At 50.3% G+C, this 26,705-nt stretch overlaps 11 protein-coding genes across 11 annotated transcripts; 4 read left to right on the forward strand and 7 right to left on the reverse strand.

Moving 5' to 3' along the window:
- Positions 1 to 645: 645 nt before the first annotated feature.
- Positions 646 to 1,609, forward strand: BU24DRAFT_491153 (DUF1783-domain-containing protein; the record flags this gene model as incomplete). Its single annotated transcript, XM_033533765.1, has 2 exons — positions 646 to 884; positions 979 to 1,609. The coding sequence occupies 2 exons, from the start codon at positions 646 to 648 to the stop codon at positions 1,403 to 1,405; spliced, it is 666 nt and encodes a 221-aa protein (XP_033386464.1). The 3' UTR covers positions 1,406 to 1,609.
- Positions 1,610 to 1,821: 212 nt separating this feature from the next.
- Positions 1,822 to 3,179, reverse strand: BU24DRAFT_165151 (uncharacterized protein). The gene is made up of 4 exons (XM_033521431.1): positions 2,941 to 3,179; positions 2,842 to 2,890; positions 2,551 to 2,792; positions 1,822 to 2,501 (listed from the first exon to the last, which is right to left on the reverse strand). The coding sequence occupies exons 1-4, from the start codon at positions 3,079 to 3,081 to the stop codon at positions 1,953 to 1,955; spliced, it is 981 nt and encodes a 326-aa protein (XP_033386465.1). The 5' UTR covers positions 3,082 to 3,179; the 3' UTR covers positions 1,822 to 1,952.
- A 1,674-nt stretch (positions 3,180 to 4,853) lies between these two features.
- Positions 4,854 to 5,706, reverse strand: BU24DRAFT_421127 (50S ribosomal protein L17). Its single transcript, XM_033527650.1, has 2 exons — positions 5,413 to 5,706; positions 4,854 to 5,363 (listed from the first exon to the last, which is right to left on the reverse strand). Exons 1-2 carry the CDS (start codon positions 5,626 to 5,628, stop codon positions 4,971 to 4,973), a joined length of 609 nt encoding a protein of 202 aa, XP_033386466.1. The 5' UTR covers positions 5,629 to 5,706; the 3' UTR covers positions 4,854 to 4,970.
- A 374-nt stretch (positions 5,707 to 6,080) lies between these two features.
- BU24DRAFT_491156 (uncharacterized protein) lies at positions 6,081 to 9,290 on the forward strand. The gene is made up of 4 exons (XM_033533766.1): positions 6,081 to 6,191; positions 6,280 to 6,437; positions 6,494 to 7,434; positions 7,486 to 9,290. The coding sequence occupies exons 1-4, from the start codon at positions 6,173 to 6,175 to the stop codon at positions 9,065 to 9,067; spliced, it is 2,700 nt and encodes an 899-aa protein (XP_033386467.1). The 5' UTR covers positions 6,081 to 6,172; the 3' UTR covers positions 9,068 to 9,290.
- Positions 9,291 to 9,451: 161 nt separating this feature from the next.
- On the forward strand, positions 9,452 to 10,447 carry BU24DRAFT_421129 (uncharacterized protein). Its single transcript, XM_033527651.1, has 4 exons — positions 9,452 to 9,580; positions 9,630 to 9,664; positions 9,742 to 10,047; positions 10,142 to 10,447. Exons 1-4 carry the CDS (start codon positions 9,474 to 9,476, stop codon positions 10,333 to 10,335), a joined length of 642 nt encoding a protein of 213 aa, XP_033386468.1. The 5' UTR covers positions 9,452 to 9,473; the 3' UTR covers positions 10,336 to 10,447.
- A 490-nt stretch (positions 10,448 to 10,937) lies between these two features.
- Positions 10,938 to 11,666, reverse strand: BU24DRAFT_432613 (carbohydrate esterase family 4 protein; the record flags this gene model as incomplete). Its single annotated transcript, XM_033529930.1, has 1 exon — positions 10,938 to 11,666. One exon carries the CDS (start codon positions 11,664 to 11,666, stop codon positions 10,938 to 10,940), a length of 729 nt encoding a protein of 242 aa, XP_033386469.1.
- A 505-nt stretch (positions 11,667 to 12,171) lies between these two features.
- On the reverse strand, positions 12,172 to 15,780 carry BU24DRAFT_368443 (uncharacterized protein). Its single transcript, XM_033524372.1, has 2 exons — positions 15,253 to 15,780; positions 12,172 to 15,204 (listed from the first exon to the last, which is right to left on the reverse strand). The coding sequence occupies exons 1-2, from the start codon at positions 15,533 to 15,535 to the stop codon at positions 12,557 to 12,559; spliced, it is 2,931 nt and encodes a 976-aa protein (XP_033386470.1). The 5' UTR covers positions 15,536 to 15,780; the 3' UTR covers positions 12,172 to 12,556.
- A 979-nt stretch (positions 15,781 to 16,759) lies between these two features.
- On the forward strand, positions 16,760 to 18,639 carry BU24DRAFT_421133 (uncharacterized protein). Its single transcript, XM_033527652.1, has 2 exons — positions 16,760 to 16,917; positions 17,057 to 18,639. The coding sequence occupies exons 1-2, from the start codon at positions 16,884 to 16,886 to the stop codon at positions 18,247 to 18,249; spliced, it is 1,227 nt and encodes a 408-aa protein (XP_033386471.1). The 5' UTR covers positions 16,760 to 16,883; the 3' UTR covers positions 18,250 to 18,639.
- A 1,456-nt stretch (positions 18,640 to 20,095) lies between these two features.
- Positions 20,096 to 22,189, reverse strand: BU24DRAFT_165321 (uncharacterized protein). Its single transcript, XM_033521433.1, has one exon. It carries the CDS (start codon positions 21,958 to 21,960, stop codon positions 20,272 to 20,274), a length of 1,689 nt encoding a protein of 562 aa, XP_033386472.1. The 5' UTR covers positions 21,961 to 22,189; the 3' UTR covers positions 20,096 to 20,271.
- BU24DRAFT_165228 (uncharacterized protein) lies at positions 22,190 to 23,229 on the reverse strand. The gene has a single exon (XM_033521432.1). It carries the CDS (start codon positions 23,034 to 23,036, stop codon positions 22,419 to 22,421), a length of 618 nt encoding a protein of 205 aa, XP_033386473.1. The 5' UTR covers positions 23,037 to 23,229; the 3' UTR covers positions 22,190 to 22,418.
- Positions 23,230 to 24,492: 1,263 nt separating this feature from the next.
- On the reverse strand, positions 24,493 to 26,698 carry BU24DRAFT_421135 (acetyl-CoA synthetase-like protein). The gene is made up of 3 exons (XM_033527653.1): positions 26,552 to 26,698; positions 25,024 to 26,499; positions 24,493 to 24,910 (listed from the first exon to the last, which is right to left on the reverse strand). Exons 2-3 carry the CDS (start codon positions 26,461 to 26,463, stop codon positions 24,806 to 24,808), a joined length of 1,545 nt encoding a protein of 514 aa, XP_033386474.1. The 5' UTR covers positions 26,464 to 26,499; positions 26,552 to 26,698; the 3' UTR covers positions 24,493 to 24,805.
- Between the last annotated feature and the right edge of the window lie 7 nt (positions 26,699 to 26,705).

The following is a 26,705-nucleotide window of genomic DNA, read 5'->3' on the forward strand; positions in this document are numbered from 1 at the left end:
TAGTCTTCCGAATGAGCATCCTAAGATATTCTTCGGAAATAATACATGCACTTATAATGTCTTCATGCCAAAGCCCTGGAAATGCACATCCGTCTCTAAGAAGTAGACCCGCACGGCAACAGGAGCATTACGCGGGGTAGCTCCATCGAACGCGACGAGGATGACGGCTCTGAGTCGAGTAAGCTACCAGATTAGAGGCTGGAGTAATGAAAGGAGCCATGGTCACTAAAAGACAATTCTAAGCTATTATCGTCTGCCACTGCCTACAATAGAATGGCTTCTACAATCCCAGTGACTGTACCTTTCGTGATGCATGTTCCCTAGAATTAGGATACAAGATCTGGTGTCTCTCAATGGTGGGCATTGGGGCCACAATTGAGACCCTATAATCTTAAAGATGTTGCTATGAAATCGTCCGTGACCTGTCTGAGTTGCCCATGTGTCATCGAGCAACGTCCTATGCTCAAAGTCAATGTAAATCGTCATCGTGAATAAAGATCACTACAGCCAATCACAGCCGACCTCAGACCCTGCAAATCTGCCAAACGCGCCAAGCATCACCAGTGGATCATTCGAGGTGGGCGAACAGTTCTAGATGTGCATTCTCTGCTCAATATCGTGCTTCCCGCAAAGGCACATTCCACAATGCCTCCACCGAGGATCGCACAAGCGCTGATGCGCACAAGAGTCCAACAACCATACCGCTGCCTGCGAAGCGTAGGACCCTTCCGCTATGCCTCCACCACCTCCGAGCAGTCCTCCGAACCCATCGTACCATGGAAAACACCACATAGCATAACATCATGGCCACCGGAGAGGCTAATTCCCCCTCCGAAAGAAGGCGAACTGCTCCTTGAGCGCAAACCAAATCGCGACCTCCCGCCGTAAGCCTTCTCTCCCGCACATACGACTTACAACCCGCTCGACATGAAAATCTAGCATATATATATAATTGAGTACTAACCTTTGGTTGACCAGAGTCCCACCCTTCATACCCACCCAAGTCCGCAACACGTTCCCCATCTTCGTCCTCACCATAGTCGTCTCGGCCCTGGCCTTCTTCAACTACCAAAAGCAAGAGTCGTCCGTCGTATCCTCCACCCTGTACGCCCTCCGCACGAACGCCGAGGTCCGCGACGAACTGGGCGACGAAATCTACTTCGCGTCAAAGTATCCCTGGATCAAGGGCGAGATCAACCAGGTGCACGGAAGGATCGACATCAGCTTCTGGGTGAAGGGTACGAAGCGGGAGGGCCAGGTCAAGCTAAGGTGTAGGAGGAGGGGCAGGGCTGGGTACTTCGTTACGCAGGAGTATACGCTGACGATGGATGATGGGAGAGTCTTGCAGCTTTATGATCCCGAGGGCAATGCGGTGGATCCGTTCCAGGATCCTTTGAGTGGATAAGTGGAAGGCAGTGGACGGTGGTGCGATTGTAGGGGCAGTGCATGAAAAGATGTTTAGGGAATGCCGTCTTGTGCCTCTCTTGGAGGATAAAACTGTATGATTATAGAACGCGTAGCATGGCATCAGAAGGTTGTTAGAGTTTGTACATATACTTGTATGAGACATGTTCACAAATCGACTTTGGATAAGAATCTGCAATCTGATCATATAAGAATTGTTTGTCGTTTGTAAGATATAAAAGCTAGGAGATTTGTGCCTTTCCCACGGCCGTGCTAGTTGTGTCATGATGTGATGCCCATCAAGCAGGGATATCGATCCTCATGTTTTCCTAAGACGCCATTGACCCTAATGTCTGCATACCATGTTCCACAGGCAGGAAAATTGGAGCTTTACAGCTGGATTTGGTAGCGAATATAATAAGAAGTTAAAAATGCAAGATTTACACAATAAGAAAGAGAGTGGTATCATAAGAATGAAAAATCTGAACGCAGAGACCGATGACCAACCAGTTACTCAAGACCATCATCTGAGAAAAGTTGTGACGAACTTAGAACTTGAACTCTTTGAGTCCATCGTCGGTATTCTCGCCACGTCGAACACTGGGGTGGTGTGCCAAGTTGGGCTTGACGAGATGTGCGAATTGAGGGTTGACGTTCAGAGGTGCAGATATCTTAAGTGGCATCTCTGGGACTTCACTATCTCTGTTGTACTTTCCAGGTTTCCTGGACTCGCCGGACACTGAACGCGAGTAAGTGGATGATGATCGACGGCTGTGACCAAAGACCTTGAGTGGAGAAGCACTGTGGTACGATGGTAGGACTGACTGACGTGCATTGCGAAGCGTTCGGATGGGACTTGTGAAATTAAAGTTGGAGAAGCGTGACTCCTTCATGGGCGATGCGAGCTGAGGAGACCCCATATCGACACGCGGTGTACCAGCACGGGAGTGACTGGATCCTGTGTGGTGTGTGTTGATGCTGAAGGCCTTCTGGCATGACTCGATATCATCTTCAGGTGTCTCGGTCAGGGCAATGGCACCTTTAGCGCGAACGCGGCGAGCAGTCATGTGTCGTGAACTATCGCGGAAGACATAGCTCTGTTCTTCATTAGTATATGTGCCTAGGGAATAGTTATGGGCGACTTACAGCAACCACGTTGAAGAATCCCATAACGATTGCGAGGATACCAGAAGCGACGAGCAATCGCCAAAATGGAAGACCGAGTGACTCTTGGCTGGTGGCTTCCTTGTTCATGTTTCCGAGCATGTTGAGGCCCAGGACCGACATGGCACATCCGAGAGAAACGAACCCATGACCGGCACTGAGAAGTGGCCAGTTCCGTGCAAAGTAGGTTCGGAAGAGCGAGCTTTCGGAGACCATGAGGAACACTTATAACGTTAGGATTCACACAATCAGAAGTTTTACTGGTTGACTTACTTCCTACTAGAGCAGTGACAACGTGGCTCGTAGCATCGAAGAAGAAGAACTGGGGATGTTAATACGTTTCCTGTAGGTTGAAAGTGTCGAATAAAATACCTTGGATACGATGAACGTCTTGACAAGCATGACAACGCTGCTTGCAACAACCGATCCCAAGACTATGAGGTTCATAGCACGCATCACATTGAGGATTATGTAGCCTGGACCTGCCAGTTGTTCTGCTGAAAGGATAGCCATGTCGAAGGAGGATTTGGATAAGATGTGGTTGAAGGTTGTAGTCAAAGAAAGCAGTTGAAGTTGTGCACTGGCCGGCAGTCGTACTGAAGAGAGCGCAGGAAAGGTTGAATGAAGATAATGGATTTAGAAGTATGGAAGATGAAGGACTGTAGATTCAACCAGAAGAAGCTCCCACGCCAAAGGGCAGAGAACAATCTTCACAATAGACAATAGCAAACACAGAGGGAACGGAGATGAGTGACAATAGGAAGAAGCAGAAGATTGGAGAAGAGAGCGGGAATGTCGAGAAGATCTATTGATGCCCCACAAGACCTGTGCGCCCATGCTATTGTCGCGAACCTCACAATAGGGAACGTGAGGCCCATCGCGTTGGCGTTCTTCACTGAGTCAAAATCGAGTGGCCCAAATTGCACCACATCTGCTTTGCATCTGGACGATTACATTCGTCGAAACCATGGGCGCTCACCCCTAAATGGAGCCTAGCACTCTCGGTAACGAGCTGGCAAGCGGGAAATGAGTGAGTGGACCAGGTTGCTCGCTGAGAAGCTCTCGTACTGCCACGCAGGCCAATATCAACGAACCTTGAAAGTCATGGTGAGTGAAAGTGCAGCACGTCTGGTCTAAAGTGGCGGTTGCGGAGTGATTGGCCGAGAGCGCTTGAAACACCCTCGCGGGAGGTACGGGGCGCCGTTTCAGATCCTCGAACAGGCCATAGCTTGACGATCATGGAGCGGCTAGACGTCCATCGAGTGGCCTGAAATAGCTTTCAACGAAAATCTTTGCTCTGATTCATAGTTACTAATGAACGGAACCACCGCGATGATGAAGGAGCTCAGAATTCGCTCTCGATAAACAGAGATTCAGGAGAGGTGAAGCAAAGGACAATAGTACGAATGGGCGCTTGGTGTTGGGCATCTAGTCATCGAAACAAACTTGGCCTAATCGGGCATTAGTGTCATGTCAGGGCCGACCATATCTCCACGACCAACAACGGTGCCCCCTCACTTTCGTATGGGGCATCCAATCGCAATATCAGCTTCAAGGCTTCCCTTTGGGAGATTGGCAGGAGTGTCGTAGCTATAAGTTTCTACACTTCCCGTTCTGGTGGAAATTACAGCTGCCTCAGTTACGTACACAGCATGTTCCCATCATATTCTGTTTCTAGCATCATATGAGTTTGAGCCTGACAAAAGGATCGAAAGCTAGCTATGAAGGAGCTTCGGGCATTCTCGGAGTCTCATTAATAGATCCCATGTATACTGTGCCTTCCCTGACTTTGCTCTAACAGTCTGTGCCAAAGATCTTCCACTTGCTCCAAACGCAAAATGCCATTCGAATGTCAATACGGAGTACTCCGTAGAAGGTTCTAATGTCGCCCAGACCATTCGTCCGGATTGTACAAATGGTGCATTGCCGTATATCATTACGAGTAACAGTATGGGCTTGATTTTTACTGCCTATGACAACCAAAGGAATTTACAGAGTGGCCCTGGCTCTTCTAGTAGTATCATTGTATTCGACATTATAAACAATGATCAACCTAGTATCGCTCTTGGAATAGATTCTGGCATACATGGGGTTGTTCCCTTGAATGCAAATAAACCGCTGAACAACTCTGTAATAGGCTACAAGGAGGTTACCTCAACCATGCCGTGGCGTGACTACCGTAAATCGTGGATCGGAACTGGAAAATCATAACCATATCGCCGACCTATAATTACACTATAATCTCCAATTTTTTTTTTAAAAAAAAAGTAGTGTGTTGGGGTAGCGTGGACAATCAAAAGTAAATTCCTTACTACGTGAAGGCATGAAAAAAGTCTTGATGGTATATACCGCCTACATGCAAAATCCATATAATACATCCTTGATATACAGTCATGCAACCCTCAACGATAATGCATAAGTCTCTTCTGTCTGTCCTCTGGATACACCTTCTTCTTGTCAGGAAGCTTAATGTCTGGCTTATTCTGATTGTGTATCCTCAATTGCTCCACCATCTCTCTTAAATCTTCCATGCCGTTCTTCCTGAATTTTGTGACCTTTTCCACATTCTTTGCCGTCATTTCATTCAATGGTTGTTCTTCTGGCTTATGTGCAAGTGTTTGTGCGGTCATTGCAAATCGCATATCTCTAGGTCCATCAACGAGCTCCAGGATGGCGGATTCGGCTTGATCTTCTTTGATAGGCTCGATGCGAAGCACACGCGTGTATCCACCGGGTCGGTCTGCGTAGCGAGGACCATATACTTGGAAAAGTTTTGGGACCATTATATCAGGTGTCTGCAGACAATTAGCGGATCGTCGCTATAACTCAATCCATGTACCCTACGTAAAGGATCTGATGTGCCCGCCGTCTTGATGCTTCTGTGTTCTTTTTCGCTAATGTGATGACCTTCTCCGCCAATCGCTGCGCCTCCTTTGCCTTGTGCCATGTCGTTGAAATCGTTTCGTGTTTTAAGAGGGAAGTGACGAGATTTCGGAGGAGTGCCTGTCGATGAGACGATGAGCGACTCAAGTGGCGATACTTCATGTGTCCTCCGGCCATGGTGGAATCAATTGGGCAACACTCGGGTGCAGCTGCCGATTGTAAAACGCTCGAGCGGGGACGATTAACACCAGATGCGGAGGTGAATGGTGATGCATACCGCTCTGGAGAAAAGCTATCGGAAGCTCGGCGTAACTAATATTCCGCCACTTTGACGTGCAGCTGCATATGCATATCGATCACGTGATTACCTGCATCACCAAACGCGTACTACACCTTCAACTTTTACAACAATTATGTTCATGATTTTGAGGAAAATCCAACACTACATATTTCTATAGACCCTTCCCTTCTGCAATCAATAGACTCCGATGTCGCCACTTCTCGCGTTCAGAGTGCCGGCCCAATTAGTCAGTAATTCAGCTTAAGTTGGTAGTTAGTGTCAGTGCAGGAGAACGTGCACCCGTTGTCGCGTCGACGCGTTTTCCCATTTAAGTTTCTGCCCACCTCCAGAGCGTGTTCCCTCCGCAACCCACCTCAAAACACTCACACGAGATACCCTTTTCTTCCTGTACACATAGCATCTTTGCTTATATAGCTCGAGATGTTTGTCTTCAAGCGTGGTAAGTAAGAAAAACTTGAGATTCTCAGTCAATCCCTATCCCGGTCTTCTGGAACGGTTCGTCGCCAGTACTGACGCATATTGCATAGATGGACGCAAAGAGCGCGTGCAGTTCGACAAGATCACAGCACGAGTATCAAGGCTGTGTTACGGCCTTGACCCGGAGCATGTTGATCCCGCTGCTATTACCATGAAAGTCATTTCTGGTGTCTACCATGGTGTCACCACGATCGAGTTGGACAACTTGGTATGCCCCACCATAACCCATAACCCATTATGGCTTCATATGCTAACGCCCTCCAGGCCGCAGAGACCGCTGCGTACATGACCGTCACTCACCCGGACTACGCCATCCTCGCTGCACGTATCGCCGTGTCCAATCTCCACAAGCAGACGAAGAAGCAATGGTCTGCCGTTGTAGCTGACCTATACAACTACATAAACCCCAAGAATGGCAAGCATCAGCCTATGATCTCAAAATCAGTGTATGAGATTGTCCAAAAGAATGCCGAAGACCTGAACTCTGCAATCGTGTATGACCGCGATTTCAACTACCAGTTCTTTGGCTTCAAGACTCTCGAACGCTCATACCTTCTCCGCATTGACGGTAAGGTTGCCGAGCGTCCGCAACACATGCTCATGCGTGTGTCTGTCGGCATTCACGGCGAGGACATCGAGAAGGCAATTGAGACATACAACTACATGTCAAGCAAATACTTCACACATGCGTCTCCCACGCTTTTCAACGCCGGTACGCCGTCGCCTCAGATGTCGTCCTGCTTCCTTATCGATATCAAGGATGACAGCATTGAGGGTATCTATGACACCCTCAAAACATGTGCCATGATCTCCAAGACCGCTGGCGGTATTGGCTTGAACGTACATCGCATTCGTGCTACTGGCTCATACATTGGTGGTACCAACGGCACATCGAACGGTCTCATTCCCATGCTTCGGGTCTACAACAACACGGCCCGCTACGTTGACCAGGGTGGAAACAAACGCCCTGGTGCCTTCGCTATCTACTTAGAGCCCTGGCATGCCGATGTCTTTGGCTTCCTTGATCTTCGCAAGAACCACGGAAAGGAAGAGGTCCGAGCACGTGATCTTTTCTACGCGCTCTGGATTCCTGATCTCTTCATGAAACGTGTCCAGGAGAATGGAGAGTGGACACTCTTCTGTCCCAACGAAGCTCCCGGTTTGGCTGACGTGTATGGTGATGAGTTTGAGGAGTTATACCACCGGTAAGTTATTTCTGTATCGACACAAGAAGCTATGGCATCTAACAACAGTAGATATGAAGCCGAGGGTCGTGGTAGGGAGAAGGTCAGGGCTCAGAAGCTCTGGTATGCCATTCTCGAGGCCCAGACTGAAACTGGTAACCCCTACATGCTTTACAAGGATGCTTGCAACCGCAAGAGCAACCAGAAGAACTTGGGCACCATCAAGAGCTCGAATCTCTGCACTGAGATTATCGAGTACACTGCCCCTGACGAGGTCGCCGTGTGCAACCTTGCCTCTCTTGCTCTGCCTGCCTACGTCGACCATCAGCGTGGCGAGTATGACTTCAAGAAGCTCCATGAAGTCACTAAGATTGTTACCAAGAACTTGAACAAGATCATTGAAGTCAACCATTACCCTGTAGAGGAAGCACGTCGAAGCAACTTCAGGCACAGGCCCGTCGGTCTTGGTGTCCAAGGTCTTGCCGATGCTTTCCTTGCCCTCCGCATGCCATTCGATTCGCCAGAGGCCAAGAAGCTGAACATTCAGATCTTTGAGACCATTTACCATGCTGCCCTCGAATCGTCGTGCGAGATTGCCAAAGAGCTCGGTCCATATGAGACTTACGAAGGGTCTCCCGTCTCTCAGGGAATTCTTCAGTACGACATGTGGAATGTCACACCCTCCGATCTCTGGGACTGGGACTCTCTAAAGGCAAAGATTGCCCAGCACGGTGTTCGCAACTCACTGCTTGTTGCTCCTATGCCCACTGCCTCGACCTCTCAAATTTTGGGTTACAACGAGTGCTTTGAGCCATACACCTCCAACATCTACTCTCGCCGTGTCCTGGCTGGTGAATTCCAGGTCGTCAACCCCTGGCTTCTCAAGGATCTCGTGGATATGGGCTTGTGGTCCGATAACATGAAGAACCGAATCATTGCTGAGGGCGGCTCGATTCAGAGGATCCCCAACATTCCTGACGATATTAAGGCTCTTTACAAGACCGTGTGGGAGATCTCTCAGCGTACTATTGTTCAGATGGCTGCTGACCGTGGCGCCTTCATCGATCAATCCCAATCTCTGAACATCCACATGAAGGAGCCTACCATGGGTAAGATTACATCCATGCATTTCGCTGGCTGGAAGCTCGGTCTCAAGACTGGTCTCTACTACCTACGCACCATGGCTGCCTCCGCTCCCATTCAGTTCACAGTCGACCAAGAAGCTCTTAAGGTCGCAGACACAAATGTTGCTCGTGCGTTGGGATCTAAGCGAAGGCAGTTGGGTGGAACTAGCTCTCCCTCTCCTTCTGCCTCGGCCGTCCCTGCGCCCATGTTCGCGTCGAAGACCCCTAACGGTACTTCTGACAACGGTGTGCCCACTCCTACGGCAACTCCTCCTCCCGCCGCTGCTGTGAAAGATGCTTTCGCACAGAAGCCGTTCAAGGCAGACGTCGAGGAGGGTGACAGCCCAAAGCTCATCAGCGCTGACCCTGCCGACAAGCCTGTAGATGACGAAGTCCTTACTAAGCCGGCTGTCAAGCAGGATGAGGATGCAGAGGATGACTCGGCTGCACGAGACGGGGACATCTACGCTGATGCTGTTTTGGCCTGCTCGATAGAAAACAAGGAGGCTTGCATCATGTGCAGCGGTTAGACAAGAGCGATGATAAGAATGTCTCTGACATTGTTGGGAATATTTCATAAGAGGATGCCATTGTCTTCATCATGTATGGGAACGGCGTTTGGGCTGGATGTCTGATAATTTGCTTCACACGGAGGAATGAGACCATGAGCTTGGATGGGGGAACGTTAGCATTATCAACGTGTTACATATTTGGCCTTAATATATACAGCGGGCTATTATGCTTAAATGCATCATTGACTACGAGAGACTATAGAGACTTTGCAATTGATCTGGAGCATGTGTATCACGAGCCGACTCTCTGTCGGACCCGGAGGAATTTAAGGCTTGGCAGATTCAGGAACGCGCATCTGCCCCTCCACCGCGGGGAAGACCCGCGCGGCATTACGATATGGAAAGCGACCTCGGCGTCTCATATATGACATCCAAGAACAACGACGCCCTACACGCCTTTCAGAGTACAAACGCCCCTCCACCACCAGCACCACATACGCAATCACAAAATCCGATCGAACAGACTATAAAGTAATTCTTCCAGACCTCTACTAGCCACAATTCTAACAATTGGACACAGCTCTCACCCATCGATCCTGTTCACTCCTCCCACCGGTTAGCCCCACATCCTCCGTCCTACTATACCTCCCACACCACACAAACACTCACACACACACTCTCTCTCTCTCCAGGCATACACACATATATATCTATGCGCCCCTTCATACCTCGAGCCACCACCTCGTTACTACGACCGCTCACCTCTCCCCGTCCAAGCATCCTCCCTTTCGCCGCAAGAACCAAATCTCCATTCACCATCTCGTTATCTTCCAGCAGCGCAGCACAACGAACAATGGCACCAGGAGCCAGCAGCACATTGCAGGAGTGGTTGGTCATTGCGCCGGACTTCGAGGGCGCGCTGGAGAAGCGATTGAAGGTTCGGAATGAGCACCTCGGCGGGTTGAAGGCCGATCCGGACAGCTTTTGGCTTTGGGGAGGTACGTTTGTGTTATTGTGCTTTTACTTATTGATATCCTTTTATGGCTTCCTTGTTTCCTTTCCTCTTAGCTAATTATATTCTCTCGTCTACAGGCGCCATGCTCGAGGAGCCTATCAAAGAGGGCGAGACCCCCAAGATGAAGGGCAGCGCCATGTTGATCGGGGCGAGCAGCCGGGAGGAAGTCATCGAGAGGCTGAAGAAGGACCCGTACGTTGCCGGCGGCGTGTGGGACTTGGAGAAGGTGCAGATCATTCCGTTCAAGAGCGCTTTGAGGAAGGCTTTGTAGGTGGGGAAGGGGGGATTGCTGGTGACGAAAGCGTATGGTGACTGAGTCGACCCGGAAATATATTACTACTACATATGAAGGTCTGTGAATAGGACGGAGGAATGGAATGAAATCAACTTTACATATTGCCTCGTTTGGTTTTTCGGATATGTTCAGGACGTATATCATTGTCTCCGGATTCGTGTGCATGCCGAGGCACCCCTATACATACGCTATCATGAAATGAAGGCATTGTTCTATGTTCATTCCTTGCCCCCTTTCGTGATGTTATAGCGTCCTTGACTGTAACTCAATTTGGTGCCTTCGGTGCTTGCACCATGCGTTTGAAGCGTATAGATTTTGCTTCTTCTTTGCGCCAAACATATTGGCGTGATCGTGCGAGTTAGCCTGTCGTAGAGGCAGTACCAGACTTGGTGCATCTGCATAAGGAGCTCTTCCATACTGGGTACTCGCTCGACATAGAGTCCAAGGAAAAGCCTTGCAGGGCGTCGAGCCACCTTTGGTACTTCAACGCGGATGCTTCCCATTTCGACATCCTCGAGCTCTCCGGAACATTCATCTCTCAGTCGGGTGCAATGACTCTCAGGACCCTCATCACTCATTCAATTCACCGCCGTCTGACTCAACAGCCCCGAAACCGTCGTGATCCTGTACCCCCTCCTCTTAAGCTCAGGGATAACCTTCCTCAACATCGGAATCGTCCAGCTCCTCCTATCATGGCAGATCACAATGGCACCTGGCCTCACCATACTCAGCACATGCCTCGCATTGATGCTCGGGTACGGAATCTGCGGGTCATGAGGGTACACGCTCCCCAGTACGATCCGGTACCCCAACATATCCACCCTCGCCCTCATCCTCCCCGAAAAGAACCCAGACCCGGGTCGGAAATACCGGGCGGGATGGGAGGGGGCACCAGCGGCGTCGTACGCGCCGTCGATGAAACCCTCGACCGTCTCGATCTGCGAGATGAGTTCGGAGTCCGGGAGGGAGCGCGACGGCTCGTCGTGCATGGCGTGGTTGCCCAGTTCGTTGCCGTTGGCGACTAGCTCTTTCAGGATCTCTTGCTGTGGGGCTCCATGCACTTGGCCGCCGATGACGAAGAAGGTCGCAGTTGCGTTGTTGTCTTTTAAGATCTCGAGGATCGAGCGGGTGTACTCGCTTGGTGCGTCGTCGATTGTGAGTGCGATGACCTTCTCGGTTGTGGGATACACGTGCCAGAGGACGTCCGGCCAGCGGAATGCAAAGTACCGGATTAAGAGTGTCGGTGGCTTGTAGATTATGTAGAAGGGTGTAATGAAGGCTATTAATATGGCCAGAAGGGCCAGCATGGTGAATAGTCGTGACCGACGAGCACGCCGGCGTAGTTTTGATGGGAGGCGGCAGCAGAGACAGAAGATGGAAGATCGGGGAAACATGGTCCTGGATTTATGGGATCCAGTAGCGAAATATTATGGTCAAGAGAGAATATATGCAATTGAAAGAAACATTAGCGGTCATGATAGGAATTGTCGTAGGGCATCCATGGAAGATTTCAGGCCGTCGAACTGGTGATTATTATGGCATTGAGAAATGGGGGATGTTTAAAGGGTCGTCGGGACGCGCGTTGGGTTTAGTGCCATCCGGTTGGAGATTAGCTGAAGGGAGCGAAAACACGTGGGCGAATTGGCCTGTGCATTCTGCATTTCAGGTCTTTTTTGTTTTGACCTCCTTCTTCCAACTCTTCCAACACCACGCCTCAGACAAATTGATTTTGGCACGATCTGCATTCGCACTCCCTTTCACATACAGAATACGTTCTGTTCGAAAGCAATTAGGCCCTTAGGAACCATATGAACAGTTCATACTGCATACACGCGGTCGATCAGCTCATTCATATAGAAATTTCACCCCAGTAGTCATAGAATTCCTTCTCCCTCCACGGAACCAATTTGTCACGCTTATACGAACTTCACCAACTTCGCTATAGGCCCTCTCAGAATGTTCCAAGATCAAATGCACAGTCGAACGTTTAATTGACCTGTCTCTGCTCTTAACAAGTATATAGCTTGCGCAGGTCTCATGGCGTTCACACATCTCTTCATTTCCCAATCTGAATTATAATTGTCTTCGATTTTAATTTTAAAAATCTCAATATTCAATACGGGTATCTGCCTCCATAAAGATTGTATCCAATTCACACGGTAAACCTGGAAACACTGTTCGAATCATACAGTGTGATCTATTTCTGCTTCCACTTTTTCCAGGCAGATACGAAATCATCACTTCGACCCTGCACGCTTCCGCACTGTGTTGTGCCGGTAGAACTTGGTCCGATCTGATGATCATAACCAAAGTTATTCAAGTCTACCAGCGGTACCATACTCGGGCGGCCATGCGCACACATGAAGGGAAACGTGCATTTCGATAATTTTGTCACTAGTTCCTCGCAATCATGTTTAAGGAGCTCATCGTTGAACATGATTGCAGAGCGACAGGCGCGAGAGTTGATCATATCAACCAAAGCTTGGGGGCAGTGGGACAAACGGCGAACCCATAAAGGGGTATGCGCTTCATCTTCATCCTCTTGCGTCGAAGGGTCAACATCGGCCAAAGTAGGAAGATGTAAATCTTCTGCATATGTCCATACAGAGGTGCGGAGGAACGAAATAAGTACCTTGGGATCCAATCTACAGCGCTCTGCAATGCTAGGTGGTAGTGCTGTAACCACAAGGGATGCCTGGTTGCCTTTAACAATCGAGTGTCCCACAGATACGTCGTATAGAACACCCCATGCGGCGAACCGAGCAGCATGCTTGATAAAGAGATCACTCTCCGTCGGGGATACAGAAAACAGTAATGGCTTTTGCAACATCATGGAGGCGACTTTGGAAGAATATCCGAGCTTGGAGGTGTACACGGTGCCATTAATTGGCTGTTGAAGTGGCGCACAAAGCTCAGCAAGAAGCGTTTCAACACGAATGCGTTCGTCAGCTGCATGTTGATCTACTAGCACGAGAAGGCGAGTATCAGTTCGGCCCTCATCGCAAGCGGAAAACCCAGGCATTTCCACTAAAATGAACTTTCGGTCAACCTGTCCCAACACTCGACATTGGTATAGGCCAGTTTTCGACAGTCTATCGGTGCGCCAGCCATCTTGCGAGCGGAAAGTATTCGCAAAGTCAAAATGAGCGCACTGAGCATGTGCAGATTGAGCAACATGCACATCGGCATCAATTGACTGAAATCTGGGAATAGGGCTTTCTGTAGGCTTGAAGATAGGATTTGTCCAAGTCTGCAGAATTCCATCAAGGAAGGGAGTGTGTATTTCTTGACCATCTTCGTGCGAACTTATAGCTAGGCGCGCACTCACTTTGGGAGGTGCTGAAGTGGCCTGCACAGCGGCGCAACCGGTACGGGCGTTTAATAGGTGAGTTTGCTTGGTCAACGGGTCCGTCCAAACGATCGTGTCGTCCTCAGTATTTCTATCGACTTGAGCGCGAGGCGTTGAACAGGCATCCAACGAATCATTCGAAGGAGTAGGAGTCAAGCCGGCGACTTCTGCACTAGGTTTGGTAGAATTTAGACGAGGAATTATTTCCAATGGCAATGACCTGAGCGGGGGCGTTGAACTTTTTCGGTTGTTGGCCTTCGACATGCTTTCCAAGAATTCCGGTTTGCCAGTCTTGATGCGGGACCAATCCATGAACATCGACTGTCGAGATTTAGCGGGCATAGAAGTCAACCGTTTTCGCTTCGGAGGCGGCTCTCTAGGTGACTCTTGAGGAAATATAGTGAGTGATTTGTCGCTAGAGGGTGACGCTTTGCCAAGAGAGGCATTGCAAAAATCCACTGGGCCTTCCCTATCTGGTTCCGACGGTTCCTTTCGTTGTCTTCTGGAGCGTGTCTTTTGAGGTCGGAAATGATGTGATGAGAGCCACTGCGTCAAAAGGATTTCGAGAACCTCGATGACTGCCTGTAAATTGGCAGTGTCGTTGAACAACTCACCACCAAGGTGTGCTGGTGAACTTGAGCGCCCGAAAGAGATGCATAGGCAGAACATAGGATAGCGATCCACGCCCTTCTTTCCACGAAGTTGTCGTTGCGTAGGCCCATCGCTTTTGAAGCGTCCGTCGGTCTTACGCCGAAGCTTTTCAGATTCATCCAAGTCCGTTTCATCGTCCAACATTCCGAAATTTGAGAGATTAAATATCCTATTGACCGTGTCGTATAGTTCATTATGGCTGCTCAAAGGGGAGATGTGATTAACACCCAGGGAGATGAATTGGACACGCTTGGAAGGAGCCGGGATCAGAGAAACCGCACCTTTGATCGAGATATCAGATGTAGCAGCGGATGCAGGCACCCAAGTTGACCAGTTATCAGTGCTGATGAAATCCAATTGCGTGAGTACGTGCAAGACGTGTTGGAGTTGTGTTGCACTTGTTTTCTCCGGAAGGAGACTCTTGGATGGGTGTTGTGCATTGGTGTTCAGAATAACGGTGTTATTCGCATCTCGTACCCTCAGCCGTACAGTGCCCTGCCATGCGAGGAGTAAACCTGTGACATCCTGCTTAAGGGTCTCCCGTAAACGATCATGCTCCGTCTTTTGCTCTACGGCCACTGCTCTCTGCTTGACCCGCACGGGTAGATTTCCGAACAGATTACGCACTGTCACGCGAGTACCATGGCCCTTCGATGCGATTTCGTTATATGTGGCTACTGGTGTTTGTCTCTCGATTACTTTGGAGTGATGAAACGTTACAGAGTTGTGCGATCGGTACTCGTGATGATGTGATGTGATGGCGAGGAGGGATAGTGCGGCGAGCGAAGCTAGAAATGTTCCGTGGCGACCCAGGTATACTTCCTGGGAGCTATACTTAGAGGTATCTACATAATTTAGACAACGATCGTCACTATACTTCGATGTATACGCACAGTAGAGTTTTCCCAAGCCGCCTCCATCGGCAAATTCGAGCGGGGCAATTCCAAGACCATCATCCTCGACAGTACAGCTACCTCTAGCCCAGTCTACGGTAACCTCGATCCTGGTGGCACGCGCATCGAATGCGTTCTTCAGCAAATCAAGCACGACGCCGTTGAGAGAAGTGATGGCAGTTGAGGACTTGATTTGGGCGATGGCTTCATCCGGTAGGGGCAGAATTGACCTTCCGCGAATCGCAGGAGAGGCAGCTCCTCGACTGTCGTGATGCTTGAACATGGCATGCCATTGGTGCAGTTCGGAGCGTGTTTAGATGGAGAAAGATTGGTGTTTCGATAGGAAGTAGGAAGCTGGATCGGAGCGACAGTAGCTTCCTTGAGGAAGGGTAAGTATGAATAGTTATAGCGGCAGCGACAATGGAAGGATTCAGCTGCCGGCAGTTGTAGCTTGGAACCCGGGCATCACAACTGTAGGTGTCGCAGGTGTCGCAGGTGTCGCAGGTATTACAGGGAGATGGATTGCACATGGATCCATCGAGTGGCACTTTGTCGTCGATCCTCCGTCTTCGTCATTATGGCTTGGCGCCAGGCACGGACCGTTCCATTGCATACATTAGCATACCTAGGTACTTACTTGCCTGAACCATCAAATCGTATAATTATGGGAGATTAATCTATTGCTACTAGTTTCAAATCATATCACCTCACGTCTTCTCTAGCTTTCTCTTTGGCATTGTATTTGTCCGCGTGCTACTCATCATATGTGACCGTTCAAGGTAACGCTCGCTATGAGATGGGGAAGAGGACAGGACCCTGAGGCGAACCCTGACGTGGTTTAGCGCCAGTCACCTTCCCCGTTGTTGCCCCAGTTCTGTTCCCTCAAGTTCTCCCTCTTCTGTCTTTTGTCCGTCAGTCCATTCAATTCAGGCAAGGAGATCGTCTCATCGTCCACCGGAATGGCTACCTACCTAGGTAGTTAGGTCACTACAAGACAAGTAGTTGCTCTAACGATGATATCATTACACTTAGATCAAGATCGTATCGGACCCGTTGTGTAGTCTATGTTTGTAACTTGTAACAACGGACATCATCCCAATCCCCAAGAAGTAACGATGATCGCATATCATAATACATATTACCGGTCCACAGTGAATGATGATGATAGTTAATTACTACTACTGGTAGATCATTCACTCGGCTAGAATACATCTAGGCACTGCATGCTCCTTCGATCCAGCCTCAACTTTCATCCAAACACCCACACCTAAACAAACTCTCCCATAGCCTTCCCGTTACACAGGACTCTATACACCACATTACATTCCTGTGGTGGGAATCATTTGTTCATTCTACGCCCTCTATTCCTCCTCCATCATTCGATAAATTCGAGCCGCCCAGTTCCGCCCTGGTTGTCGACCGAATAGGTATACAGGTACCACGTGGTTCGACCACCACCACCACCCTGCGCCTGTAATAAAATATCCGCCTTCCTTGACCTTGCAACCTCACACCTCTTCCTCTGCCACGATCACATCCACCATCACACAATAAGTACACGCACTACGCACTACGCTTAACGCCTACTCGCCGCCTCCCCCATTGACAACTACGCTTAGCGTTGGTGCGGAATGGCGACCGCCGAGCCCGCATCGAGACCCCATGGTAATTCTCCTGAAGTCATTCTTTGAATGAGCCACAATCGCCGCGTTGCCTTATTATAACGGCGCGCATCACCTCCTACCGCACCACCTGTGCACACATCACACACTCTCCGGATCCTTCGCTAACACCATGACTGTAGACCGACATACGCACAAGCGGCCCTTCGGCTGGATAAAGCGCCTCGCGAACCTTAAATCCTCCACCTCCGATTCCCCACACTCCTCAGGCAAGAAAGCTCAGGGCTCACCATCAAAGTCGAAGAAAGGCGCTGGAAAGAACAACAACCCCTACCCGGAATCCGGACATCTCAACACCACCAATGCCAATACCAGCAGTCCCGGCAATGGTCACTTGTCCTTCTCGACCTCCGTCTCCCCACATTCGAACGAAAGCTTCACATCAGTAGAAGAACGCAACACGGACTGCCAACAGACTGTTGATAAGAGCAACAAATCCACTGCGCCAACGGTTGCAACCAATGTCGAGACCGTACACTCAGGAAGGTCGAAAACGACGGGACACAGCAATAACCTCGGTGGTGGTGGAAGCACCTTTTCCTCGCCCAGCCATTCCGAGCGCTCGCTCACCACCACCCTGACAACGATTCAGTCAACCGCACCAGCAAACGTCCTGGCGCAGACTCAACAAAATACACAAGCAAATGCGCCGCCCGTCCATTTCTCACACCAATTCCCAACCTCTCCGCCGCCGTCCGCCATACCCCCTCACCTAACCGCACAACCCCAGCCTTCCTCGTACCAGGCTGCCACGGCAAACAACATCTTGACGGACAACGCATCGATATTGACATTGGCTTCCTCTTCCAAGCGCCGCCGCCGGAACTCTCTCGACACAAACGCGTCTGTCCGCGCCTTGGCTCCGTCATCCGTTTGGGGAGGAAGTCGGGAATCTCTCCCCCTCAGCGTTCTCTCCGCGAATCCCGAAAGTAGTACCATATACAGTCCTCAGAACCGATCTGGCGTTGCTGGGTTTGCAAACGCAGAGCGAGCGAGCGTGTACTCTTCGCAGGGAGTAGTAGCACCTGTGCTCGGCAGTGAGCGGAATAGCTACTATGCTGGGAAGCAAGCGGATGCACTGAGCGTTCGCAGTGGACTGCTAGGTCACGGCCGTACTGATAGTATCAACGGCAGTATCCATGCCACTCCCTCGAGCCCATTGGCAAGTCCCCGGGATCCCGTTGGACCGGGCATATTGAGCCGGCGCAGCTCAGACTGGAAAGACGCGGCGGAAGCCCACGCAGCTGCAGATGATCGCGACAGTCCTTCCAGCCCTGCCTTATCAAAGAAAGAGGAGAAAGATAAGCCTGTATGAAGTTTCTTGCATGCTGGTTCTTAGCGAATCAATCGTCGAGCAAAGTAGTGGCAATTGACATTATGTTCGCATTATTGTCTTAATTTCATGGAGACAGTCAGATATCCCTCCTTCAATGGGAGTATCCTCCGATTTTCTCATCCTCGGGCTACATGCGTTCAGGATAGGGCAAGGCATCAGGCGTTACTTTATTTTGACGGGAGTAAAGGAGAGCTATAGTGTAGGGAGCAAACGTTTCTGTGTTCGGATTTTACTACAGGTTATACCCTAGGCTATCACGGAGGAAGGTCCTTTTCGGTTCCTTTGGAGAGACGGACGGGCGCACAGGCAGAGTAATCCCAGGTAGCCGGAGTTTAGAAGAAATCGAATCGTATAAGCGTAATTCTGCCATACTGTTGTCACCGTTTGTCAAATCGTGATATATTGCGAGAGCTTCGATGTTGCGGAACATCTTCGCATGTTAAACTTCACAGCTTTGCACCAGACATGAGAAATCTCCAGGTATGCTTACACTCGCTTCATCCCCTTTCTACACATTGCCAATTCAATATCATGATCTTTCTCCCCACACTTAAAGTTTGCCGTGCTCAATCCTACTCGATCAATTCAATTCAAGTCCTATCACATTTTATACTTTGGCTCACTTACACATATGTATGTAGAAAACATTCAAGTTCATGAATCACCCACCTCAACCCGCCCCAGCGTATCAGCACTGTGTTCTCCCTCTCCCGTCGATGCCATCACACATTCTATTCTTCACTTATTCACACCTTCTTTACCCTTCGCAGTGATGCATAGGACCTACGGTGGAATGATGCGTGAATAGTGGTAGTGACTATCTTTCATGAATAGCGAATTTGACTCCAAACTCTCTGTATGAGTAATCGATAATGAAGGAATAATGATACAGGTGATCTCACCGAATATGTGGTTACATAAAACGGATATTTTCTTCTATAATGAAACCGAAGTAGTTTTAGCGAGTGGATCGAGTGCGTAGGTTCTCTCCATACAATAATTCTATGGCTTATAGATTGCCTACATTGAGCAATATATCGTTTACCAGATTCAGAACCTTGATTAAGTTCTATTTATTTAATCTACACACATTCGACTGATTATTATATAGTATCCACAGCCGTAAACTATCGTTCAATAAACCCAAAATAAAAAATAAAACAAAATAAAATAACGTTTGAGACCTTCAGAGTTCACCACATTGTTTCCAATAGGTGGGGTCTCGCGTTTAGAAGCACGACGCCGCTCCTTCGAAACACGGTCCTGAAGCGCCAAAACTTCGTCCAATTACCGACTGCCAACTGACTCGCGGATCGACCGGTCAAGCGACAACCCATGCCTGCAGGCATGTTTCGAGAATCCTCAATCATATCGTACGATATTGATAAGACACTCACACTTCAGCTCCCCCACCGCGCGTACAACCCTACCCATGCATGCGTACGAGAATCTCACGACCGACCACGACTCCGCAACGACGTACATTTCCACGAGTCAATCAAACGAGCAATCAAGCGAGGAAGCAAGCGAGTAAGCAATTCTTTTGAATTATCCACCGAAATAACGATCTTTTATATATATTACCGAAGCCCTATCTCGCTCTATTGCGTTGTAATAATAATAGTGATCCGGTGGGGAACCGAAGGTAGTACCTGTACATTGTATGTATTGTATAGAGAGAAAAAGAAAAAATCAGGTCGTAAAGCCAAAAAGCTCAAATAATCGATCGCAAAAACGTCAAAAAAAAGACAAGATGAATGCGGGTAAAGGACGAGAGAGAGGGTGATCATTACCATTTGTGAAAACCAGTCCAGAATGAAAAGATTCCTCCCAAAGATAAAAAACAATTGCTCGAGAAAAAGAGCCCAGAGATGCTAGATGCTTGCCTGCCTTGATATCGCTAAAAAGAACAACATTTGCGGATCCGGAAAGAGAAAATCGTGTACCAACAACGCGCGAACGGTAACATAGGAAAAGGGAGAAGATGGTGAAGGGAGGCGGTTACATGACGACGCAGAACCCCTTCTTCCCCTTCTTGAGCTTCTTCTTGAGCTTCTTGTTGGTCTTGTCTGTGGCAACGGTAGCAGACGTCTGATTCTCTGTGACGACGACAGCCGCTGCGACCAGAACCTGCTGATGCGCGACCAACAGATCCTTTCCGACGATCTCATCTCTCCACCTGACTCCCTGCTCCCTGACGAACTTCTCCTGCGCCCTCTCCCAGAACTTGACCTCAACGCCCCTGTCCTTCCTCAGCTTCTCCATCCACAGGATGCACTCCTCGTCGTCTAGCTCCTCCCTCTTCGCCTGAATCTCTCGCTCAGCAACCTCGACGTTCTCCGCCGCACACGACGGGCACAGCGTTGTCAGCGGTGTCAATCCACCAGCATTGCTGTTCCTCTTCGCGGGAAAGTAGAAGTCGTACAGCGCCTTCGAGAAAGGTGCGTACCACTCAGCCTCGCAGTCCTTCTTCGCACACGGCCGGGCCGCGTACCTCCACCACTCAGACTGGGCATCGTCATTGACGTCCCTGATCTTGCTGAACCGCTTGCTGTTGGTGGGAGGCGCGGAGGTGCCCTGCTTGGGCGGGCGGCCGACGACGCAGAGCCGCTGGAGGCGCTCCGAGTCCCGGCTCTCGCGCTCCCGGTCCTGGTCGAAGTCCCGCGTGAACTGCTTGAAGTCGGCGGCCACCTCGCCGAGGGTGCGGCGTCCGGCGTTCTGCCGCATCGTCTCCCACTCGTCCTTGCATTCGATGTTTGCGAGGGCGAGGTCGGAGGTTGCGTGCTCCGCGCAGAGACCGCGTTTTCGTCGGAGGTTGTAGGGGGCCTGTTGCGTGTGGAAGGTGGGTCCCAGGGAGGAGGGGAGGTAGTGGGAGGTGCACATTGGGTGCGTGCAAGGGAGGTATTGGAGGAGTGGGTTGTGGGGAGTGCTAGGGGCGGGAGATTTGGGGTTGATGGAGTAGGATTCCAGATCTAGGGATGGGGAGGAGGAGCGAATGGATGAGGCTGGGGTGGAGTAGAGAGATGATGATGAAGAGCTGGCACTGGATTGATTGGAGGCCGGTGTGCAGGTTCCTGGTGTTGAGCTGACGGTCAGTGACGACGGTGCTCCTGTTGGTAGGCGGGCCGCTGCTGAGTTGGACGACGAAGCTCGGGTTGGAACTCGAACGATTGGAAGGGCATGGAATTTGTCGCTTGATTCTTCGTCTTCGTCTTCATCCTCGTCCTCTTCTTCGACGAAGGTTGCTGGGTGAAATTTCGTCTTTGGGTACGGGCTCGACATGCTTCGAACGGCTGTCGGCATGCCAGAGATGGAAAACCGGGAGGTCCTCTTCTTGTCCTTCTCGGTCGTCTCGCCCTCTGATTCCTCGTCCGACTCTTCAACCGCATCAATAAAGCTCACTCTCTTCGTGGGTCCGGGAGGCGGCGCAGACAACCTCTTCAGCTTCTTCGGCAGGATCCTGGATGTCCTTCCCTTCTCCGACCTGACCAGAATGCTCCTGGGCTCGCTCCTTAGGCTGGAACAGGAAGACATGGCACTGCCATTCTTGATAGAAATTATGCTCGAACGTGATGACCTGTCGACTTTAATCCTGGTGAAGAGTGCTCCTGGGCCGGATGGATTTGCGTTTTGAGGTGCCCAGTTTCCATCGTTCATGAAAGCCGTCCTACGATCAAATTGTTCGTACATGGTTGCACTCCTGGGGTATCCCGACGATAGGTGAAGAGGAGGATGGAGAGAGGGAGAGGAGAGACAGCTTCAATTGGGTGGCCGGGGGGGATCACAAGGAGTTTTGTTTATAATGCGGAAGGACCACTCATTCGGGGACCACAGCAGGCTGCAGGATGCAAGATGCAAGACAACTCCAAGACCCTGTCCTGTCCTCTCGTCTCGGAACACGGATTTGTGATATCGAAAACCGGGTTACAAAAATAGTTCGATCTTTATCTTTTTGGGCGCTAGAGCCACGTGCGGGAAGATCCCCTTGTGTGACTAAGAGCAGAGTGGAGCAAAAAGAAAAAAGAGAAAGAAACGGATAGGGAAAAGGAGCAATAAAGGGAAATGACGATCAACGGGGCTGAACAGATCTACTGTGTGATAGTGAACAAGTTGTGTACCGGATGTATGGTTGCATGTATGTATGTATATTATGCGAGATCAATTCGATTGGAGAGACCAGCCAGGCACCACGTTTTTGGAAAAGTAGGGATTGAGAAAGAAAAAAGATCAAGAGGAAGTCTATTCGAAACCTGGTGGCAGTGGGGAGCAGATAAGCAAAAACTGAAAACTGAGGGTAGACCATAATTAGGTTTTCTCCCCTCTGGACTATGGTGGACTGTGGTGGACTGGAAGCAGTTTGACATTTTTTTGCTGTATCCTCTAAAACACGGCACAGCAGGTAGGTTACAGCCTCCAGCCCCAGCGTGTATTGATGTGGATAGTGACATGGACATGGACATGGGCGCGAGCGTGGGCATTGCATTGGCGTCGGAGTGAGCGTGGGTGTCATTAGCAAGCGGGATTGGAAGGGAAGGACAAGGCAAAGCAAGGGGGCCAGTGGGAGGGGACACCGGCTGTCTGAGCTGAGCTGAGATACGCGGTGTTGAGTGAGTTCTCAATCCAATTGTGTTGAGTTGCTTGCGTGCGTTTGGTGTGGTTTTGGTACAGAGTACGTGCAGAGTGCGTGCTGAGGATGAGGACCCACGCAAGGCAAGCCACGCCGCTGTCGCAAGAGGTCGAGAGCATTCGCTAGCTGGTGCTAGCATAACCTTGCGAGACAGAAGACGAGAGAAGAATCAAGAGGCGAGAGGGCGAGATGGCGAGCGAGAGAGAATAGAGCAAGCGAGGAGAAGTGGCTAAGCAGCCTTATGCTGCTGGGAGCCTGGGACACGCTGGGACGGGCTGGGTCCTGCTCGAAAGAGTAGGGAATGTACCGAAAAGTACCTAGTAGGAGAGCGAAGTACGAGGAGGAGGAGACGACAACGACGTGTTCCATACATATTCAGCTCGCCGCGGGTTATGGAATCCCATGCCACGCATTCACGGCGTTTACGGATTAGGGATTTGCTATCCAGGTTGGCGGGACTAGAACGAATTGAATTCATGTTAGATCGTCTTAGATCTGCTCAAGGGAGACTAGGGGATGTTCGACCCACGAGCCGGTATCAGAACAGCAATCCAGGTCCCCTGGGCCCTCAGGCTACAGCCGCTACAGGATCCTGCTCAGCCAGTCTAAGCGAGACAAAATCAGCGAGAAGCCTCAGCCAGGCGAGGCCGTGAGCGCCAGGGGACCAGGGGATAAAGGGACAAGGGGTAAGAGATAGATAGGAACAGGCGTGGGATTGGCGACCAAGACAACGACCAAGAGGACCAACAGACGGAGCAGGGTCCTCGCCAAAGCGCCACGATTGGCGAAGAATGCGAATCTTTCGTCGCGCCATCTCTCACATCATGCCGCAATGGGTATCGAAGCAGAATGGACACAAGAACGGGCTTGCTGACTCGTATGGATACAAATATTGACACGGGAGGCTGCGCTGGCTGCGTTGGCCTGCCACCATCACCGCCGCAAACCACCCCACTCATACATACCTCCTAGCACATACACAACTTACTTTGTACTTCTTACTTTGTCCTGGACTCTTACTTTGTACTTCTTTTGTACACTCTTACGGTCTTACTTGTACGGACCACGGTACATATGTAGATAGGTATAGCACTCCTCCGTACAGTAGGTATGCACATATTCCAGATAAGTACATAGTTGCACAGGACAGCGGTAAGACGGCCCCCATTACCTAGGAATGCTAAGATGGGTACCTTGATACCTACATACAAGTAATTAAATACCCTGTTATGCCTGCCTACTGCGAACTAGTATCCCTACGGTGTAATAACTCGCTCGACTCACGTCTCCGTTGTCCTGGAATGGGCTGATGGCAGATGCACCTATTCCCTAATCCTCTACTGCGCTGAAAGAGAGACAGAGAAAAGACCTTAAACTCTTCACCGGTAGGGGTGTATAGGCATGCACACAGTAACGCTACTGGACAAAACGCTTCCACGGACGGGTCCCAAGCCCGATCCAGGTAGTGTTTTGCTAGGAATAGCTTCTCAACACTATCAGGCACCGCCAGTAAACGGCTTCTTAATTTTGGCCTTACGCTACTCGTATCACTACCTGTACCGTGGGTGGGAAAGTCGGAAAGGTAAGTGGGTAAGGGCCTGGCACCTGGTAGGTATTGCTACTACTGTGTACATAATGATACCACACTCTACCACTACTGCTCACCACATTTCATCATAATTACGGAGCAATTATTGCGTATTTTTATCTGGCCCATCCTTTCATCTCTCCTCCCCTTCTCCCTTAATTACAAGGCGCGTCGGATTACTCAAGACCCGTGCCGCACAACGCACAACGCACTGCACAATGCACTTCCTCTTTCGTATAATATATGACAAAATATCTCATCCCACAGCCCTTTCCCACTAGTTCTCACCCAGCCCTCTCTAGATTTCTATAGTCTATAGTCTATAATTTGGCGTTGGGCTGCTCTTTCTTGAGCATCGCCTCGGCGACCAGCCGGCGCTGGATCTTGCCCGTAGCTGTCTTCGGCATGATGTCGGTGAAGAAAATCTGGACCGATCAGTAAAAAAGAAAATCCGTATCATCGCCACCTCATCCCACAATTATCGCGGGGTGCATGGTTTAGTCCACCACGGCAGACATATTGGGGAGTGAGTAGTTACCTTTTTGGGGAGCTTGAACTTCGCAACTCGCTCTGTTAGCCAGCCCCTAAGCTCGTCCGCGTTCAGCTTCTGGCCAGCCTTCACCACCACCGAAAGCCCTACATCTTGGCCATAGATTTCGTCTTCCACAGCGAAACTGACGGCTTCAGACACGGCTGGGTGCTGGGCAATAACATTGTCCAGCTCGATCGGGCTGATTTTCTCTCCGCCCTTATTGATGAGCTCCTTGATACGCCCGGTGATGATGACATAACCATCGGGATCCTTCTTGCCCTGGTCGCCCGTGCGGAAGAACCCATTCTTATGGAATGAGGTCTCATTCGCTGCTGGGTTGTTAAGGTAACCCTTTGTCACGTTCTCGCCCTTGATGCAGATCTCGCCCTCCTTGCCTTGGGCAACTTCGTTGCCAGAATCGTCCAAGATCTTGATCTCGACTCCCTGACCAATGCCTACGCTCCCAGGCTGGCGCTTGCCAGGCGGCAGAGGGTTGCTCGTCATCTGATGGGCTGCTTCAGTCATAGCATAGGCCTCTAGCACAGGAGCATTAAGCGCCTTTTCAAGCTCATGGAACGTCTTGGGAGAGAGGGGCGACGAGCAGGACCGAATGAAGCGGATCTGCGGTACAGGGCTTGGTAGCGGGTTCCTGAGCAAGATCTGGTGGATGGTAGGCACAGCAGTATACCAATTGGCCTTGTGCTCAACAAAGTCAACCCAGAACTCAGAAGCGGAGAACTTCAGAGGTACAACGACTGATCCACCAGACGCAAGAGGGGCAAGGAAGCCTGCCAGAAGACCATGGACGTGGAAGAGCGGCATGACCAGATACGTACGGTCCTTCGCGGTCAACTCATAGGTCGCCTGGATGTTTTTCATGGTGCGTAGCAGATTGCGGTGCGTCAATGGGACGGCCTTGGGACGACCTGTGGTACCGCTGGTGTGCAAGACCAATGCGACATCTTCAGGTTGAGCGGTCAGTACCGCCTCAGTCTTTCCTGCAAGCTTCCCGGCCTCCTTGATGTCCAAAACCACCTCGCTCCCATTATAATACACCTCTGCGATAGCCGCATTGTATTTCCGGGCAGCGCGAACGGCTGCTGCGTCCTTGCCGAATGCGCCTCGGGGCACGAGCGCAATTGCTGAGCTAAGATCATCGATATAGAACTCGAACTCTGACTGCTTATAAGCAGGGTTGAGTGGAGCTGCAATGGCTCGCTGCCATGCCGCAGCGATGAAGGATACGATGAATTCGTACGTATTAGGAAGTGCAATGGAGACTGCCGCTCCAGCGCTGACGCCGTGTTTCGCAAGCTGCTGCTGGAAAGCCTTCACATCAGCAGAAAGCTTCTGATAGGAGACGGTAACAGCAGGCTTTGAAGGTACGATGACCGCGGTAGAGGTTGAGTCCTTCGAAAAGGCGCTTTCTAATGTTGCTGGTGCCATTGGGTCCTCGATGGGCGTGTATCTATGCTATCCGATCTTCAGACGCCGTCAGTATCCGTCCAATCCACGGGCTGGAGGAGGTCTATACTCTAATCTGTACCAAGCTGTGTCGCAAAACGCATGCAGTCGAAAGAAGCTATGATGTAGGAGTACACAAGAGACCTGCTCAGGTGTTGAGATGACTATGTAGATTATTGCAGCCGTCTATCCGTGGCTTGAAACCCTGGAAACCGTCATCGGCC

This window comes from Aaosphaeria arxii (assembly GCF_010015735.1).
Source record: "Aaosphaeria arxii CBS 175.79 unplaced genomic scaffold BU24scaffold_3, whole genome shotgun sequence".
NCBI lineage: Eukaryota > Fungi > Ascomycota > Dothideomycetes > Pleosporales > Aaosphaeria > Aaosphaeria arxii.

Bases quoted from the DNA above. Each gene is read 5' to 3' on its own strand.
- BU24DRAFT_421127 (XM_033527650.1), bottom strand. From the start codon at position 5,628: ATGGCCGGAGGACACATGAAGTATCGCCACTTGAGTCGCTCATCGTCT. The intron at 5,364-5,412 runs GTAGGGTACATG...AATTGTCTGCAG, and splicing joins GGGCACATCAGATCCTTTAC to ACACCTGATATAATGGTCCC.
- BU24DRAFT_165228 (XM_033521432.1), bottom strand. From the start codon at position 23,036: ATGCTAGCACCAGCTAGCGAATGCTCTCGACCTCTTGCGACAGCGGCG.
- BU24DRAFT_421135 (XM_033527653.1), bottom strand. From the start codon at position 26,463: ATGGCACCAGCAACATTAGAAAGCGCCTTTTCGAAGGACTCAACCTCT. The intron at 24,911-25,023 runs GTAACTACTCAC...TGATCGGTCCAG, and splicing joins AGTTCAAGCTCCCCAAAAAG to ATTTTCTTCACCGACATCAT.
- BU24DRAFT_368443 (XM_033524372.1), bottom strand. From the start codon at position 15,535: ATGTTCAAGCATCACGACAGTCGAGGAGCTGCCTCTCCTGCGATTCGC. The intron at 15,205-15,252 runs GTGCGTATACAT...TAAATTATGTAG, and splicing joins CGGCTTGGGAAAACTCTACT to ATACCTCTAAGTATAGCTCC.
- BU24DRAFT_165151 (XM_033521431.1), bottom strand. From the start codon at position 3,081: ATGGCTATCCTTTCAGCAGAACAACTGGCAGGTCCAGGCTACATAATC. The intron at 2,891-2,940 runs GTATTTTATTCG...TAACATCCCCAG, and splicing joins AGACGTTCATCGTATCCAAG to TTCTTCTTCTTCGATGCTAC. The intron at 2,502-2,550 runs GTAAGTCGCCCA...AATGAAGAACAG, and splicing joins GATTCTTCAACGTGGTTGCT to AGCTATGTCTTCCGCGATAG.
- BU24DRAFT_421129 (XM_033527651.1), top strand. From the start codon at position 9,474: ATGACATCCAAGAACAACGACGCCCTACACGCCTTTCAGAGTACAAAC. The intron at 9,581-9,629 runs GTAATTCTTCCA...AATTGGACACAG, and splicing joins CCGATCGAACAGACTATAAA to CTCTCACCCATCGATCCTGT. The intron at 10,048-10,141 runs GTACGTTTGTGT...TCTCGTCTACAG, and splicing joins CAGCTTTTGGCTTTGGGGAG to GCGCCATGCTCGAGGAGCCT.
- BU24DRAFT_491156 (XM_033533766.1), top strand. The intron at 6,438-6,493 runs GTATGCCCCACC...AACGCCCTCCAG, and splicing joins CGATCGAGTTGGACAACTTG to GCCGCAGAGACCGCTGCGTA. The intron at 7,435-7,485 runs GTAAGTTATTTC...TAACAACAGTAG, and splicing joins TTTGAGGAGTTATACCACCG to ATATGAAGCCGAGGGTCGTG.
- BU24DRAFT_165321 (XM_033521433.1), bottom strand. From the start codon at position 21,960: ATGTACGAACAATTTGATCGTAGGACGGCTTTCATGAACGATGGAAAC.
- BU24DRAFT_421133 (XM_033527652.1), top strand. From the start codon at position 16,884: ATGGCGACCGCCGAGCCCGCATCGAGACCCCATG. The intron at 16,918-17,056 runs GTAATTCTCCTG...CCATGACTGTAG, and splicing joins GCCCGCATCGAGACCCCATG to ACCGACATACGCACAAGCGG.